The sequence below is a fragment of the Adelges cooleyi genome, unplaced genomic scaffold (genome assembly GCF_023614345.1).
Source record: "Adelges cooleyi isolate 19-005CV unplaced genomic scaffold, UGA_ACOO_1.1 ACOO_flye_CR_arks_rails_tigmint_CR_PRNA_21, whole genome shotgun sequence".
NCBI lineage: Eukaryota > Metazoa > Arthropoda > Insecta > Hemiptera > Adelgidae > Adelges > Adelges cooleyi.
In genome coordinates, this window is record NW_026095871.1 from 2,325,868 (window position 1) to 2,343,521 (window position 17,654).

The 17,654-nt window shown below is 30.9% G+C and overlaps 1 protein-coding gene across 1 annotated transcript in view; it reads right to left on the reverse strand.

Annotated features, from left to right (window-relative positions):
* The window catches only part of LOC126834400 (frequenin-1), a 73,601-nt gene that overhangs the window by 36,405 nt on the left and 19,542 nt on the right, over positions 1 to 17,654 (reverse strand). The window contains exons 3-5 of the mRNA XM_050566290.1: positions 16,319 to 16,343; positions 13,162 to 13,210; positions 11,147 to 11,236 (exon numbers count right to left, since the gene is read on the reverse strand). Of these exons, the coding sequence (XP_050422247.1) occupies positions 11,147 to 11,236; positions 13,162 to 13,210; positions 16,319 to 16,343 (164 nt within the window). The remainder of the gene's footprint in view (positions 1 to 11,146; positions 11,237 to 13,161; positions 13,211 to 16,318; positions 16,344 to 17,654) is intronic.

A 17,654-nucleotide genomic window follows, 5' to 3' on the forward strand; every position in this document is an offset into this window, starting at 1 on the left:
TAAAGGACATTTTTTAGATAACAAGTACGTCAAATTATATGGAAGATATTATTTTTATAGTTTTTTTTATTTTAATTTAGTTAATCAAAATACTATACAAATTACTCTAATAAGGAACGAATTTAGCTTAATTTTTAGACACTTTAGATTTTATGTACTTCAAAAAAAAGTCTGTATTATATATTTTAAATTTCAATGTAGGTAATTGTTTAGATCCCTCTTACTTAAATTATGAGAGCATAATTTTTAAAAATGTTCACTTTTACTTTATTTTTATTTTTTTAACCGAGTTAGGTTTGACTCATTTTTATAGGTTTTACTCGTGGTCATGTGGTCATAAATACTTAAGTATGTATGTGAGCAACAGTCATTATTTATTTTTATACAAAAAATATACAATGGCGGTGTTGTCTATGTAATATTAAAATGATATGTTCTCGTGATAATGTCATATAATATAGTTTAACACGAACAGCGTTACTTCTAACATCATTATCCGTAAATTGGAATACTATTCGGTCAATTAGCTTTGTTTTTTGGTTAAAAAAATTGTAGTCAAGGTGAAAATTAACGAAAAGATCCTAGTGTTAGCTAGTTAAGGATGACAAAACACAGGAATTAAGATTTCTGCGTTCAACTAGACCTAATAATAATAATAGGTAATAATATCATTACTGCGATCTTATCTTTAGAACACTCTGAAACCGTCTTAGGCGCTGCGGTTGCATATTTATACCGGACAAAGGTATTTACTATAGGATATCACATACAAATAATTACACATATACTGCAGTTGAAATGTGAGATCACAAATTGCTTCGTGTTTTGTCCATACAGTAAAAATACTTGAATCCCGTTGTTTTTTTGTTCCATCCAACATCCACTGTTAATATATCTAAATATTATATATTATAAATATATATATAGGTATAACTTTCAAACTTGCGTGTGTCCTGCAAATGTTTCTACTCGTTGGCGACCGACGTTTTTATGACAATTTACTACACGCTTTAACATATTATTATAAGTACGTTTTTTTTTTTTTTTACAATCCTTCACAATACGTTGTCAATATACAGCCATGCTGTCAATATTGGTATATTACTGTATACATTCAACGTAACATGATTCCAGCTGTCATAGACTTAATACTTTGTCAGCACACAATAACGCACACCGGAATATAATAACACGTTTATACATTTAAACGGATACCGATGGCACGATTGCGGTTATCAAGAACGCTGGAAAATAGTGTTTTTAACAAATATCCATGAACAAAAAAAATAAAAAATATAATAACAAACATATTTGAAAAACGTGCAAATTATAATAGTAGTATTATTGCTAGTGTAGTAGCATTATAACTTAATATGTTGATACATTGTTCTAATAAATGAAAATTTAAAATAACTCATCGTTTAGGAAAAGAACGTTCTTAAGATCACATTATAGAATTGTGTTTTTATTAAATTGTTAACTATAAAAAAAAAACCATAACCTTTAGCTGGGCCAAAAGGTTTCTATTTTCAATGAAGTTTAATTATATTATATATTCTAATAAATACGCTGACGGGAACAGTATTTTTCTATATAAACTTAATTTCCATAATGGGTACCTAGTTTTTATTTGACAGTATCAAAGAAAATAATCTGGTTAAGTACCGAGCACTCCTAACCGAGTATCTGCGACAACGTTCATTTTAAATTAATGTACCCAATTAACTTTTGATGGTCTAAATAAAATATGTAAACGGGAAATTGTCTCTTTTTCATTTTCGAATCAAATGTAAACGATTACACTTAACGTGATTAATTACAATTGTATAATTGGTCTTTGTTAATAATGCATTATATCATGTCGTTATACTGAAAACCCAAAGTAAAAAAAAAATGAATTATTATTTATTATAGCATCATTTGTCTGCCGTCTCCATATTGGTAAGCTACTGGATATATTTATTATTAAAATTGTTATTATTTTTTTAGTAGGTGTGCAGGTGGCACTATTATTATTGACACTTATATCATACAGCCATACAGGTATTAAAGTCGTTCGAAGGGAAAAAAAGACCCTAAAAGCTCACACTATTGTTCTCAATACACCAAAAATCGTAACAGAAGGTAACGATCGATCGGGGAAAAAAAAGATAACGATAACAATAGTAATAAAAAATCCATTAACGATCACTGTTATTATATTTTATGAAACAGCCAATATCCCTCATAAGTAGGATGTAGGATTTACATTTTTTAAAACATAATATTATTATTATTATTACTATTATTGTTATTGTTTTGTTTAACGTTCAAACCTTTTGCAGGTTTTTTTTAACGATTTCTGGTTTCAATTTATTCATTTCTTTCAGTTTGAAATTATTCTGTTTTTTTTTTATTACAACTCATTATTTACACGATTTATTAAGCCGTGATCTTACGGGTTTTGCCTTTCCCCGGCCCATATATCTCAATATTTAAGATAAAAAAAAATGTTTATTGAAATTATACTTATTATTAGTATGTTTTCAATGTGTCCTCTACTTGTTCTTATAATAATAGTAATTATTTGGTTTCCGACAAAAAAGTTTAAAAACAAAGAAAGGCTCCGTTTGAAAAACACTGTAAAAACTTAAAAATTAAAACATATAGTAAGGCAAAGAGTAATTCTTTGGGGAGGTGAAAAAACGTGAGTTTATTTTTTAAATGTGGATTCCTTTGGGGTCTAAATAAAAAAGTTTCGAAAATAGCACTACTACTATACCGATAGGACTAAAGGGTCGCGCGCGATTATACCTAATAAAACAGATGTGTATCATTTTTGCCTATTCAGAACGCCGCGTTACGCTGAAATCTGAAACCATCTAAAGTTTTGAAAGAGACCACTCGGGCTAATGTAGTTCTATTAACTTCTACAACTCTGAAAGAGCTCGTGTCCGGGTTGAAAATAAACGATGGGATTTTCTATTTTGACGTTACCAAAGGTACACCGTGTGGACGAAGAGTTTTCTTTTTTGTACCCACTCCCTATTTCAACTTGTCCTGGGTATTGGAAATGCTATTGCTAACGAATCTGAAATAAATCTGTACCGCAGTAAGTTCGTGTTTTCAAATGAATGAAAGTTATTTCGGTTTCAAAAGTTATTTGTATACATTTTCAAGTAAAATCCAATTGTACATGATCTGTACTAGATAATTTGGCGATCCACCGGGTGATCTTTCAACAGTAATAGCTAAATCCTGTTTTATTACCGTGTAGTCGCTTTTATTTGATGTTGTGTCTGCTACACGGTGTGGGAATTTAGAAAATATCGCACATTAGACCGACAGTGAAACTTTTACTGCTCCACCGCGTTGGCCACTACTAAGTCGCATAGGTTTTTAATACAATTTCGCGCCGTCTTGTCCACACAATGGCTTTTAAGTAATAATTCTTAAGCGTCGGGCTGGGCGTTGACACTCAACACCGATTTGGCGATACAGCTGCAACTGCAAGAAAACCGTTAATATTTTATGTTTACACACTTTCCAAACCAGAAAACTTATTAGCCGCTTTGTGTGGTGCCACACAATAAAATTGCGTTTTGCCGCCGGCAAGAAAACTCGGTTAATCCGTTGAGCCCACTATGTTTTGTTGTATTTTTTTGTCAAAAAGTTTTTATTATTATTATTAACTATTATTACGCTGTGCGTGTTGGTGTTTTTTTTTTAATCAAGTATTTACCCTCTGTTTATATATATATATATATATATACGTTTGTACATAAGTACGAGGTCTCTCTGAAGAGCAAAAACTTGAACGTACATAATATAACAAATACTATTATTATTTATTTTTTAGCTTCGATGCCGAGCTGAGAAGGTATTGTTTTTACAATAATGTTTTTTTATTTTTTTTTTGTGTCTGGACCCACGATATCTTCCAAACCACTGAACCGTTTTTTTTTCCCGAATCTTATTACATTTTCTCAAATATCTGCGATAAAAGTTTTTTTCAGTTAAGGAAAAACCAAAAACAAAAAAAGGGGGGAAAATTACAATTTGACCGCAGTAAAATTATAGGTTGTTTTATGTGAGTGAATCGCCAGTCGATATATGGGCAACAAATTATTATAGACAGACGGTCCACACTAATCGTATCCACCTTAATATTCAAAAATACAATTATAAAAAGTACATTTATACCTTTACAATGTTTTTACCGATATCCAATACTTCTACAGTCTACACATTCGCATCGAAGCGTTTGTTTGAAAGTGATTTTATCATTTTCAGTTATAATAATAATTCCCGAAAACCAATGAACTCTCCCTCCTCGTTATGATGCTCCCTCTCTACTCTGTCTCCACCATACTGTGTTGGATTTTTTTTTTTTTTGTATTTATATTAAATTCTATTAAGACGATGTCTTATATAAAGCGAGCGAGCTGGAGAGAGAAAGAATAACCTTGGTATAATTTTTAATAAAACCCGGAAAATAAATCCTATCAGATTTTCTATTTACCTTTATACTTTACAGCACCGAAACGCAATTTAGATCAGCGTACCTTTTAGCTTTGGGCCTTACGCAAATACATCAGTTGAACAAAGTACTCCGTAATAGTTTCTTGGCCCGTGTCCGAAGGGTCTAAAAAGTGTATTAAACATATTAGCGTGTCTGTGCAGAATTCGAGAAAGGAATAAAGTACTTTGACTTTCGCACGACAAGTTTGTTGGATTAATGCGAATCTCCTTGAAACCCTAATATTCGCGTATATACATTTTTCGGTTTCGTCTTCCGGGACTTGCGTGTAATAAGTCTAAATTAACATTATAAAAGCTTTCTGAAATAATCTCAATGTCGCGAAAGTTTGCTATTTTATTTCTAACCTAAAATATACATTACAGATTTCACCGTTTTTCCATCTAAGTTTGAATTAAATCCACTTGAACTGCGGCGTGGAGAGTTAGTTTTTCTTACCGTTCATTAGAAAACTATATACTGCGGTTCATTCGTTTTGTGAAATAAGTAAAATTGCATTACTTCTCCGGATTTAACCCGGAAATTGATCGGCAAAATTTTGGTTTCGAAAATAACAAGAGTTAAGATGTTATTATAGTCATTAGGTCGTTGCGATTTTTCGTAATAGAATTTAATTTAATTATTACATACTGTTATTATTATTAACAAGATTATTTTTAAATTATGGCACATGCTCATAAAATACTTATCGATTTTGGGAAAGTATTTATTTAAAAGTTTACCGATGAGATGAACGTTTCGGAAAATATTTTTACACAACTTAGTGTTCATATTAGATCTGGTTTAGGCATCCGAAATAATTCTGAATTTGAGATATTTTTATTAAGGCTTCGACAAACCGCATAGTCAATATCACTATGGGACGATTAAATTGTTAAGCACCGGTAAATATACAAAAAAAAATGTGCCGACATCCTACACGTTTTTATACTTATAAAAACACATAATTTGATTATACAACCCCGTGGGAAATCACTTTTCGTTTTCATTTATGTGCCATCGTTATTTTAGCTACTATCCGAAAAAATATAATGTAATAAAACACCATCAATAATAATAAAAATAATATTATTTTAAAACCTTCAAATAAATTTAAATTTTTCTAAAGAAATTTAAAAACATTACATTAAACGAAATCATTGTTTACTTTCGTGTTCATTCTTACCGACCGCACTAAAATACATTTATTCTTTGTAGAGTTAAGATTTTGTTTTTTTTTATAAATTTAAACAAACGGGAACACTGGACAGATTTACAAAATATAAAACGGCTATTGTTATTTAGCATATATTATAATCATAAAATCCAACACAACTCATTGTTATGCCGAAAATATCATTAAAAAATGTAATTGTTTACTATAGTGTATGTATTTTTTTAACATACATAAAAAGTTGTTCGCAGATAAAATGTGTGCGGATGAAAATATTTGAGGGGATAGTTAAATTTGTACGGTTTTATTATTCACAGGCAAATAACATGAATTAACGGTCGGGTGTGCACAGGTATTATTTTCGTTTGAAATTTTTACATTCTTTTTGGCATTCAAATAAATCTGAAACTGTGCACACAGCTCAGAATGAATGTACACGACTAAAATAAATAAAAAGTATGGTACTTGCTGAATAATAGTCGCCATAATTAATAATATGTCAGCTAGTTGTATTCTATAAACTAACAATTTTAATGTATTTTCATTTTTTTTTTTCCCCTATTTGACGGTAAACCAAAGCATTTTGGTTTTGATCATAAATAAAACGTTAACGTGTATAATATTATACTAAAAACGGTGCGAATGTTAAAATAATTATTGATTTCAATTTGTTTAAAAAACAAAACGTAAACCACGCGCTTAGCAACTAGCAGTGGCGTCATTTGGACCACCCTGGGTTTACATTATTGTGTATATTTTAAAATACAGAATTTCGCCTCTAGCCCTCCAGAGTACATGCGAGGAAACTGAAAGGTACCTTTTAAGTACAATAATCGTGTCGTTTTTTTTTCTATAATAATATCAAAACCTAACCATCGCCACGGTATAATAATTGTTTTAACGAGTAAAATAATTTACAAAAACAAATAAATTGTCGCGGTAATTATTAATTTCACAAGAGACAAATTTAGTAAGTGTTTAAATTACATTTCAAGGAGAGAAATAGCAAAAATATTTATTTAACCGTGCACGAACAAAAATCAGTTAACACCAGTGATGAACGATTTACTTTTTTCATGGTGTTTAATGACATATTTTAAGGGTTGAAAACGTGACGTCGGCGATTTTGACAAACTGATAAATTTAATTTGCGCGTACGTGAAATTAAGCAGTAGAGGACAGAGATACAAAGATGATATACGATACTAATGGCCTGGAAGTAATTCACGTGATCTTAACCTGGTGTTTTCGTCAAGTAGTGGAAAAACGAGTTGAATAGTATGCGAGATATGAACAAGTAAATGGAGCGTAAAAGAAAAAAAAACTCCAAAGGGTGAAATCGTATTTGGATGTAATATTTTGTAATTAATAGAAACAAAAAATGGTTGAAACGACTCGCGTGTAAACCACGGAAAAGATTAAACCGTTTTCTGTGTAAAAAATATATTAATTATAGATTTCAGATGTTAAACTTAAGAGGACGTGTGTAGAAAAGGCTGACGTAGAAAGTAATTAAGTATTTAACCGACGGATCATACGGAATTCCCTGACTCATAAAAGATTAACATAATTCCATTGCAATTATCCTGTCATTAAACATTGGCTGTATTACCTTACCCAAACTTACAATTTACAACTAATCAAGGAACTATGAATAAAAAACGTTTAGTTGGCCAAACTTGGGTTGAAAAAAAAACAATTATTTTTACAATATGCGTTTGGATATTATATACTTACTAGTTGTTTACACGATGCGGTTGCAATGATTTTATAGCTACATACTAACTACACCAATTTGCAACTATCGACATTTACAACAACACTTTATATAAGACCGATGTGGTAGTTCGCATCCCTTATTCCCTTGGCTCGCCAACTTATATTATATAATGTTACATTGTTTTTGACACACATCAATATTTAGGATACCTATACTAACGACCGGTCGAATTTTTAACGTCACTCTTCGTCTCTTTCATTAAATAGATAATAATTGATTACTGCGGTAACCGCTTTCGGTTTTAACGGCACGTTTTTTTTTTTTAAATTCAATATTCTTTTTTAGATTATTTATGTAAAAAAAAAGTAAATATAAAGTTATCAAAATTAATATTATCCAGGTACAAAATAAAAATATGCGGAGCCGACAGAACGAGTGTTTATTGAAATATAACTCAAGTAAATCATATGTTATACAACGAATGTACGTATAGTGTACACCTACACAAAAGTAGATATTTTATCCATCAAACAGACTCGGTATCGAATAGTATACTGTACATGTATGAAAACATTAAACCGTTCAATCTCGGGTGCAACCGGGACACAAACAAATTATACAAGTGTAGTGGATATACTATATTTTGTTTGGCTCTTATATTATAGTCAGTTATTACTGTTTTATAAGACAATATATTATTGCCGACCGACATCGTCTCGAGAATCGACGATTAATTCGAGTTTGGAAATTGTATCTTTGGAGTTTGTGTGTACCCCACCCCCTCCCACTGGCTCCTTTGGAGTGGTTTTGGCCGGAAAATAATCCCTGGCATTTAAAAAAAAAACCTATGAAACTTTTCGAGCCGGGTGTAACGCATACATTGAAACCGTTATTTTTGACGATTTATCGCCGTTGTCTGGTACTACTCTCGTGGCCACAGTAATAATATATATATATATATAGCCGTGAAGTCTCAACACAAGTTTTTATTGTTCTGCGGGCACTTAAAGTTAGCCCCAAAGCAAGTGCGCGGTAACACTATGGATGTATACACCTACATATTATGTGCAATAAGGTACGTACACAATAATTCTTTCAACATATACGCCACAACGTACACGTCCATGTAGAGTCGTCAAGCACAACCCTTAGCACATTGTGCTAAGGACATTATTTATTCGCGGGAACATAGAATTAAAAGCATGGCATTTTATTTTGGTTTGCGGGCATCTTGTATACGGAGGCCATACAGCCATGCAGTTTTAGTAGCGGTATAAAGTTTTATTACTTAAGTAGCCAATGTCATCTCACCGCGAAAACCGTTTGATTACTATTATACACCTGACCGTCGTTAACTTTGCGTTTCGATGCCGACCGTAGAAGTTATTGTCTTCACAATTGTGTGTTTTTATTTACTTTGTGTAACGATATCTCCTAAATCGCCGAACCGATTTCACCGTGTAGCAAGTCTATAAATCAGAAATCAATACTGAAAGCAACTTGATCGGGGCAAAAATGCAAGAATGGTCACCCCTTTCCCTTGAAAATCGAGAAAAACAACCCAAAAATTACTTGTTTTGGAAGCTAAATCATAGTTTATATTGAAAATATTATCTTGTGGATTGTTTAATGGAAATTAATTTGTTGATCGGACAACGTCCATAATTGATATTGTTCCAACTAGACATAGTTACGCGGAACTCGTTTATCTCGGTCCATAATAGTTTTCAACTTTAGAGCGAAAACGCCAACTACAAAAACGAGATGACGTTTCAGATGAAATATCATATCTACACGTATAATGTTTGGCTCAACGTCAAAAACGCACGTTTTAATAGTTTAGGAAAAGGATTTTTCACTCCATGCAAACGTCATTCTCTTTTAATTTCCTAATAAGTATTTTTGAACCATCTTAGCCATCACAGGCGTTTGAAATGCAAAGTTAGTAATGCAAAGCCAAGTTAGTAGTCGTTCCGAACAAACATTTTAATAACTTCCACAACTATTATAATCAGGCCAGAAATGGATGGCTGTACAATTCGGATGCATTAAATTTTATTTAAAAAAAAAACATATTATACTATACATTAGCAAAACTAATTTTACCTAATTTATGTTTATTTGTGTGTTTTTCTTTTGCGTCGTAACTATGTAGATTTTTAATAATTATTATGTTCGTGCCAAGTCACTACTCTAGGGTGGAGGTTTTTTTTTTATATTATTCTGAAAGGAAAATGAGACGTCTTTACTGTATTGATGTTAGTCCTTTTATTATGTAATTTATTTCGCTCAGACTAGACCTCATCAGCGGCATTCATTCAACGCGACAATAATAATAATAATAATCATCCAAAAATAATAATACAGTGCTCCGCAATACTGTTTGTTGTTCACGAGTTTTGTAACGAACAATCTTTAAGTAAAAAAGTATATTCATTTTATTTTTAGAATATATTCTGAATTCCGCTTAGGAATATTTTTAGTTCATCCGTTTCTCAATTCCAAGTTAATAAAAACTTTATTCGAGGGGTGAAACTTAATATAAAGTGAATTGTGTTCGTTATGTAATAAGTTATAAGTCAAGAATGAATTAAACAAATTTACTGACGCAACGCGTTAGTTTGTAGTCTGTATTACCACGGCGAATATGTTTACTGTTACCGAGTTGGAGTTATAATTATAATTATTAGTGGTATGTTTTTCGTAACTATTAAAACGGAATATCGCAAAATTCAAGTAGAATCGAAAAATTATTTTTCAAAAAACATAATATGGCATACAACGTGTTTTTAATACGGAATGGATAACTAAATCATGATTGTTGTTCTGGTTTATTTTATCAAATATTTAATTTACGTTAAGACTTTTGGGTATAATAAATACCGAGTAATGGTCCTAAATAAACGTTAAAATATTATGCTTTTGATACTGGTATTTAAATTAATATATTTTTTTTAATACATTTTTTCACCCATAAAGATGTTATATAGCTTCAAAATTGATTTACCAAGTTACCTCTACGGAGTGATTGGTTAAATATGACCCGGCGAATATTATATAGAAGATATTGGACTTCTTCAGGCTATTTTTTTTTATACTTTTATGGTCGATGGTTCGTCCAATTTCAATTACTTAGAAAAAAAAAGTTAACATCGTCTCTTGTGTGTTAAAACCTTACGAAATTAAGCTTTTTGTATTGCAACGTAAATATTTAATTGACTTTTTAATTTAGTTTGCTGAAAATATTGACAAATAAAAATTATACAAAAATGGTACAGTACAGCCTAAATAAAATAATAACAATTATTATTATTATATATGAGTACTGTCCAATATTGTGAAAATAACACAAACTAGAGTGCTTCCAAAAATATGTGTCTACAAAATTAGTAATTACATAAAAATAAAACGAGCGTGTTATCCTCGAAGAATCGTCCTGTACACTGTCAAAGTTAACCGTACAGTAGTAGTTTATCCTCTGTACCTACTTGTAACTAAGCAGTTGCTCTTCGACTAAACTTACACGACGTTATTGTAATCGCTCCACGCGCAACAACGTATTATTATTCATCAACTCCGCCAATACACCCAAATGCGTCCGCTCGTTACAAACACATGAATTATATATGAGTTCCAAAAACTCATTTTCCGTTTAATTAATTAGTCGCGTGCCCTACACACTTTAAGGCGCATTTATAAATAATATAATATGTATACATATAAAACTACAATAACTCAAGTGAAATGTACTCACTTTGTTTTCGTCAAAAACTCTGAAAACGAGCGAAGCGAATTTCGTCGGGTCGCCTTGCGGGAAGAACTGTCTGTAAATTTTAATGAATCCCTAGAGTAAAAAAAAAAACAAAAAAATACAAATTACAAATTAAAACTGACCGATCTACGAACGTTATACATTATTAAGCAAAAGACTATATTATTCTTTGGGATTTTTCATGTCTGTGTTGATATACGACGCGACGTCGTCGTCTTTGCTAACTTTATGACTTTATTTATGAGAAACGGAAATTCTTCCTTTTTAACTTTCGGTTAACCGGTCCGTAATTCTTTTTAAAAAAACACGCGAAACTTGCTGCCTTAAAATAAAAAACATTTTTGTCCCTCGTTTTTGGCTACATTTAACGTTTTCCCCGGGCAAAGTTTTATGTGTATAGCGTCTTGGGGACTTCGAAAACTAATTTTATACAGAAACTCGTTTTGCACAAGACAAATACTTTAGTTTACGATAATAACACTTTAATTGAGTTAAACTACAAAGACAATAATTTTTTCATACAATCATTTATTTATTATTACGTAACGAGCTGTGTCTACAGTAGTTACAGTGAATATATTATTGGAAAATTAAAATGTCCATTATCAACTAAAAGTACCACAAAAAAACGAAAAAAGAAATAACAATAATAATAAGAGAATTAACTCAAGATAAGGTGCAAATACAAAAACAATTACGCAAAAGAAATACGAAATAATAACATAAATTTACTATAAAAAAGTAAACGTGGTTTTAATATTGATATGCATAATAGTATTATAATTAAACGCAAACGGGAAACTGTTTGTTCAAGTACTTTAATTAAGCATATTTGAAAAAAAAAATATTATATTAGTATGGACCACATATTATTATATATTTTGTATTTCTAATTAATCTACGTATGAAAAATGTCTAAGACGACAATGGTAACTAATTTATTTAAAGTCAATGTAGGATGTCTAGTGCTGATATACAAGTAACTGTATGTAATAATATGGTCAACCGTGTAACTGAAAAATCATACATATTTAAGTATACAACATATTTATGTACTTGTAACATTGATGTTTAAAATGGAAGTTTTTACGGTGTTTAACTCCTTAAATTGCATAAATACCATTACGGCTTTCTCAGAACTTAAAAATGTTTTCTATGTTTGGTCGCTAGAGACAGAATAAGATGTAATAAAAAAAACATAACGGCCACATAAATACATATTAAAAGAAAAGTTGTGTTCTTAGAAATTCTATAATCATAAATATGGCCATATTTTCACAAACTAAAAAGATATAAGGTCCCTACTAAACGAAGTAGGTCATAAAATGTATATATATTTTTTAAATCTTAAAAGTCTACCATCATATTATATTTTTTTATACGTCCCCGATCTCATTAAAATTAAAAAAATATTTTAGAAGCTTTTTTTTCGTAGGCTATCCATGACCGTCGTGAGTTTCTTTTTATTCTGTATGTTAAAATAATTTTTTTCATAACACGAGAAATTTCCATTTATGATTTACAACGTCGTCCGAAAAAATAACAAAATAATGATACGATTTATGTAAATGAAATATTTAATAGTGTGAATAATGATGTATACTTACTATATGTGACTTTTTTAATTGGACCAATAATAATAGAGATGTAAAATGTCTCAAATAGATTTCTCAACCATATAAGACATTGTTTTTTTTTGGGGGGGGGGAGGATACTTGTTTTGCTTACAATACAGGGTGATTTTTTTATAATGTGATCCACTCAATATCTCATAGGGTTTTTATACTAAGTGATCTTAATTTTCACAAACTTTTATAGATAGGATCACACTAAAAAAAAAAAATCACCCTGTATAATATAAAAGATCATTGAAAAGTGTGGCTTTTTGGTGTGTGTATTGTGCAATACTATGAGGATGTCGTGTATATACAGTATGTGTGAAATCATAATATAGGTAAATGTAACGAATGGTAATTTCCGTTTGACGAACGACTTACTTGTTCCGTGAGCAATCCGTTGGGGCAATCCTTCAGAAATCCTTTGTGCCTGCAAACACACACATAGCGTTATCGAAGGGACTAAATTAAATACAAATGCGTCATGTTGTTTTATATATTATGTCCAGATAGGCTGAAAGGCCGAGAAAACGGACGACAAAATATAATTTTAAGTTCCAACATTTAACTAACGGCTTCTAGGGCGGTATAGTTGACGTCGTGACAAATAGCAAGGAGTCGCCACTAGCATGGTATACCGTTTTCACGGCCGCCGTGAACCTACTATAGTATTATGCTAGTATATTATTATGTATTCCGTTTTGGAGCCCTAGCCAATTATCTCGCGTCCACGGTCGGCCGTTATCAATCATCATATTATGATAATAACGGCGCGATCCATCATCTTCTAATTATACCGCCCAGGCGAATACGGTATTTACGACGGACCGTGGCGGGGTGAAATAAATAATAATAAAAAAAAACCTCGTCCATTACAAAATATAATATGCTCGGTACCGCGTGATAAGGTCGTGGGCGTTCTTATGAGTGACCTTATAATAATAATATGTGCGTTTGAACTGAATTTCAGATCTAAAATCGGCCGGCGGGCAAAATAGGATTATTTTTCTGCTCGGCGGAACTTCCAGAGTCGTTGACAACCGTTTACTGCCGGCCATCGGCCCCGCAAAGGGGGTTGTATATTAAACTCGCTGGTGGGCACAACCTCGGTAATTCGCCGTGGCAAGTATACCTAATAATAATAATAATAGCGAAAATGTTGGTACAAAGAACCCGAAACGAGTAATGGACAAACGGCGAGCGCGGCAGATAAATAAAAAAATTTTAAAAACCGACAACAACGAAAAATGCATACCCCGAACATTTGTCGGGTTTATCGGTGGGAATCGGTAATGCGATTTTCGCGTGACAAACGAGTGTGGCCTACATTTGGTTTCTACGAATACTCACGGATTTTTGATTTTTTTTTTTGTCAACGACACTCGTCAGTCTTTGATTTTCCGACGCCGACGATTTGTATTAAAACCGCGCGTACCATTCGCACGGGGTGTCGATAGATACTTATGTATGTACGGCAAAGGGGGAGGGGGCAAGAGTAAATCGTAAATTTATACCTACCGAAAAGGCGTTTTGCCGAGAAAAAAAAACTCTCGTTGATTCAATTTCTAACAATTTTAACATGGATGTGTTATAGGGCTGCGGATACACGAAATTTCATGTCGTTATTTTCCCGTTACACTTTCACGCGATAAGAGATAAGAAACTAGAGATAAGAGAAGAGTGATAAGAGATAAAATATGCGATGAGATAATAGAGATGTGATAAATTATGAGAGATAAGAGATATCTACGTGATAAGAAATTATATACAAGTGATAACAAATAAATTTTAATCGATGTGATAAGAGATAACATATCCGTGATTCAATGTTTTTTTTTCGTGGGGCGTATGTAAGTATGTATGTATTTAACCCATTCAGAGATATTTTATTTGATAAAATTATAACAATTTATGAATAGCACAAAAAATAACTGTTCTCGGCATTTAAACATCTGGGTTATATTATTGGGACTGATTGAAATGTAAAAAACAAGTTTTAATTAAGAAACCGCGAGTCGTTTTATCGGCGGTGCACAATAAAACTTAGTTAAATGAACCTTTTAAATGACGGGCGCACTTAAGACCACATTGGATGTATTTTTTATTTCTTCTAATATTATTTCCCTCGCCATAAAGTTTTTTAACTATTGAAGTATTGTAAAATATAAAACTGATGCAGGTGTAAAAATGTAGGTAAATAAAATATGTTATTGGTATTTTGGGACAAGATACCGCAAATGGGTTTTCCAGTATACTTATGGGTACATAGAGAAACGTTTTTGAAAATGTGAAATACGTGTAACACGATAAATTCAACATATACTAATCTAGTTGAAAATTGCTAATAATTATTTGTTTTATTGACAATAGCGCCAGTTATAGTAACATGATATAATAGTAATGTTATTGGTGGCACTATATTTGAATTAACCCATTTTGTGATTATCGACTAATGGTGGCGATTTTAATCCATTTCCCTGTGCTTTTTTTTTTGTGTGTATCTCAAACCGCGTTCGCTGGAAAAGCCATTTTCGCGAATAAAATAATTATCATAGCTCTACCAAAACACATTTGGTTTTGTGCCATTTAAGCCGTTTTCATACAAATGAATTCGGTCTGGATACAAAACCGCAGTGTAGCCGAGCTTAATTAAGCCGTCACTTTCATCTCGTACTGTTTTATTCATAAACAACAGCCGCTATAGCGATTCTCAGTGCTTTGCCACAATTTCAAACAATATGTTTGTGTAACTCAACTGGAGCGTATCTAATAATTATCGAATGTAAAAGCCGAGTGCTTGTGTTGACAGAAAAAAAAAAGACATAAAAGTTTGCATTGTACAGGACAAAAATATTTTTTTGTACAGTGAAATTGTCTTCGTTGTGGATGAAATTTAAAACAAAGACTACCTACCCAACTATGTGTAACGTACAAAAGAGTAAATTGTGGCATTAACAATACATCCCAATTGGTTTTGTATGTATGAAATAAGTGTAATAGTGGTTACTATAGTGAACAACTATTTTGAACGATATAAAGTGTCTATAATATAAATTGCATTTGTTTGTTTTAACGGTTCTATCAAAATTAATCGTGCAGTCCGTTGTATTTGTATTTATATTTCATCCGCTTTATTCAATAACTTGCGCTCAAGAGAATAATGATTATTTAGAGTTTTAAAGAGATGTATTTTATTCGAGACAGAAAATATTATTTTCGTCGAATCCATAACATTTTGGAATAAATCATCGCGGTACCTGACTAAAATATAATATACATTAAGTACAAAAATCAGACTATCTAACAAGAATCTTATAAACACTTATTTGTCTTTTAGTTTATGTTCTTTTCATAAATTACTCGTTATCCCTATTTAAAGTTAAGTTTAAAAAAAAGTGTATTTTCGTTACCGATTGACAAGTGGCGACACCTTAGTAAAAACCTATTTTCCCTATTGGGGATCTAAAAGATGTTATTTTTATAAACTCAAATAATAATAAACAAAATATTTTTAAAAAAAATTTAAAAATGTACTTACCATTGTCTGATTTCTTTTTCCGAAACTATGCCGCAAAACAAAAAAAAAAACAATCATAATATTAATATTGTACAAAAATATTTTATAGGTATTTAAAAACAATAAAATATTCATTTAATATTATATTTATTACTTATTAGGTTATATTATTGACCTAAGATATGTGGATGGAAAAAAACAGCTTATTTTTTATTTAATATAAATTGTGAGCACTTCGTTAGACTATTTTTAAATTTTGCTACTGGTAAAAAAAAATAAAAACCAACACTCTTAATCTAAAAAAATTGCTCTGTGTGCCGGGAATTGCTTTTGGGCTTTAGGTTGGATTACATATTGTAACTGGCTACTGCGTAGTGCCTTAAACTAGCATTCACGACATCCACGCAGCGTTTTCAATAGTATATAATACAGCAACCTAATCGAGCAAATACAAAAGGTTGTTGCAAATTGTTGGCTAATATTTTTTTACGATTTTCTTACACAGACCGAGTTGGTAATTAATTAAAAAATGTATTAATAAAAAGAGAATGTAATTCTTTATCTTATATTATACCAAAGGCATTATCTATTTTTCACTTGAAAACTTTTTTTTTTTTAACCTATTTGAACTGTTCTAATCGGTCTACTCGATGGTTATTAACTATATAAATTACATATGTCACATTAATAATAATGTAATGGTAATAATAAAACGATTTTATCGCATAAATGAGATCAAGTAAAATATTACTACGGGTTTATACTTCTATAGATACACTTTTATAGCCTTTAGGTTTTTAATCGTGACTGTACATTTGTAACGTAAATCAATATTGATGTATTGTTTTTTTAAAAATATATTATTCTTAATTTGACTTAAGAATTAAAACATTTGTTTCGTACAACTTTTCTTTAGAAAATATTGGTTGACAATAACAATAAATATTGTCAGTTAAACAAAGAGAAAAAAAAATCCAGATAATATAAGTATCGTCAAAGACTTTAATGTATCTCTAACGACTTTTTAAATCATTTACAATTTACTTGAACGATTTATATTAAAAAATATGTTATAATAAGTTTAAAAACTAATGCTAATTTTACAAAAAAAAAACCTTCATACTAAGCAATTTTATACATTTCTGTTGTCATATTGTAGTCATTTAGGCGTAGAATGGCACAACTCTTGAAAATCTATAAAATATTATTATTCTATAAAATACTTTTATTGTTTTTTTTTTTAAATAAATGTTATAGTCCTTTGTATGCTAAAACCTCCTTATTATTTAAACGATTACGCTTCGAAGAAAATCTGACATGCAATAAAAACAGAAGCAAAAAACTATAAAACCGTTTT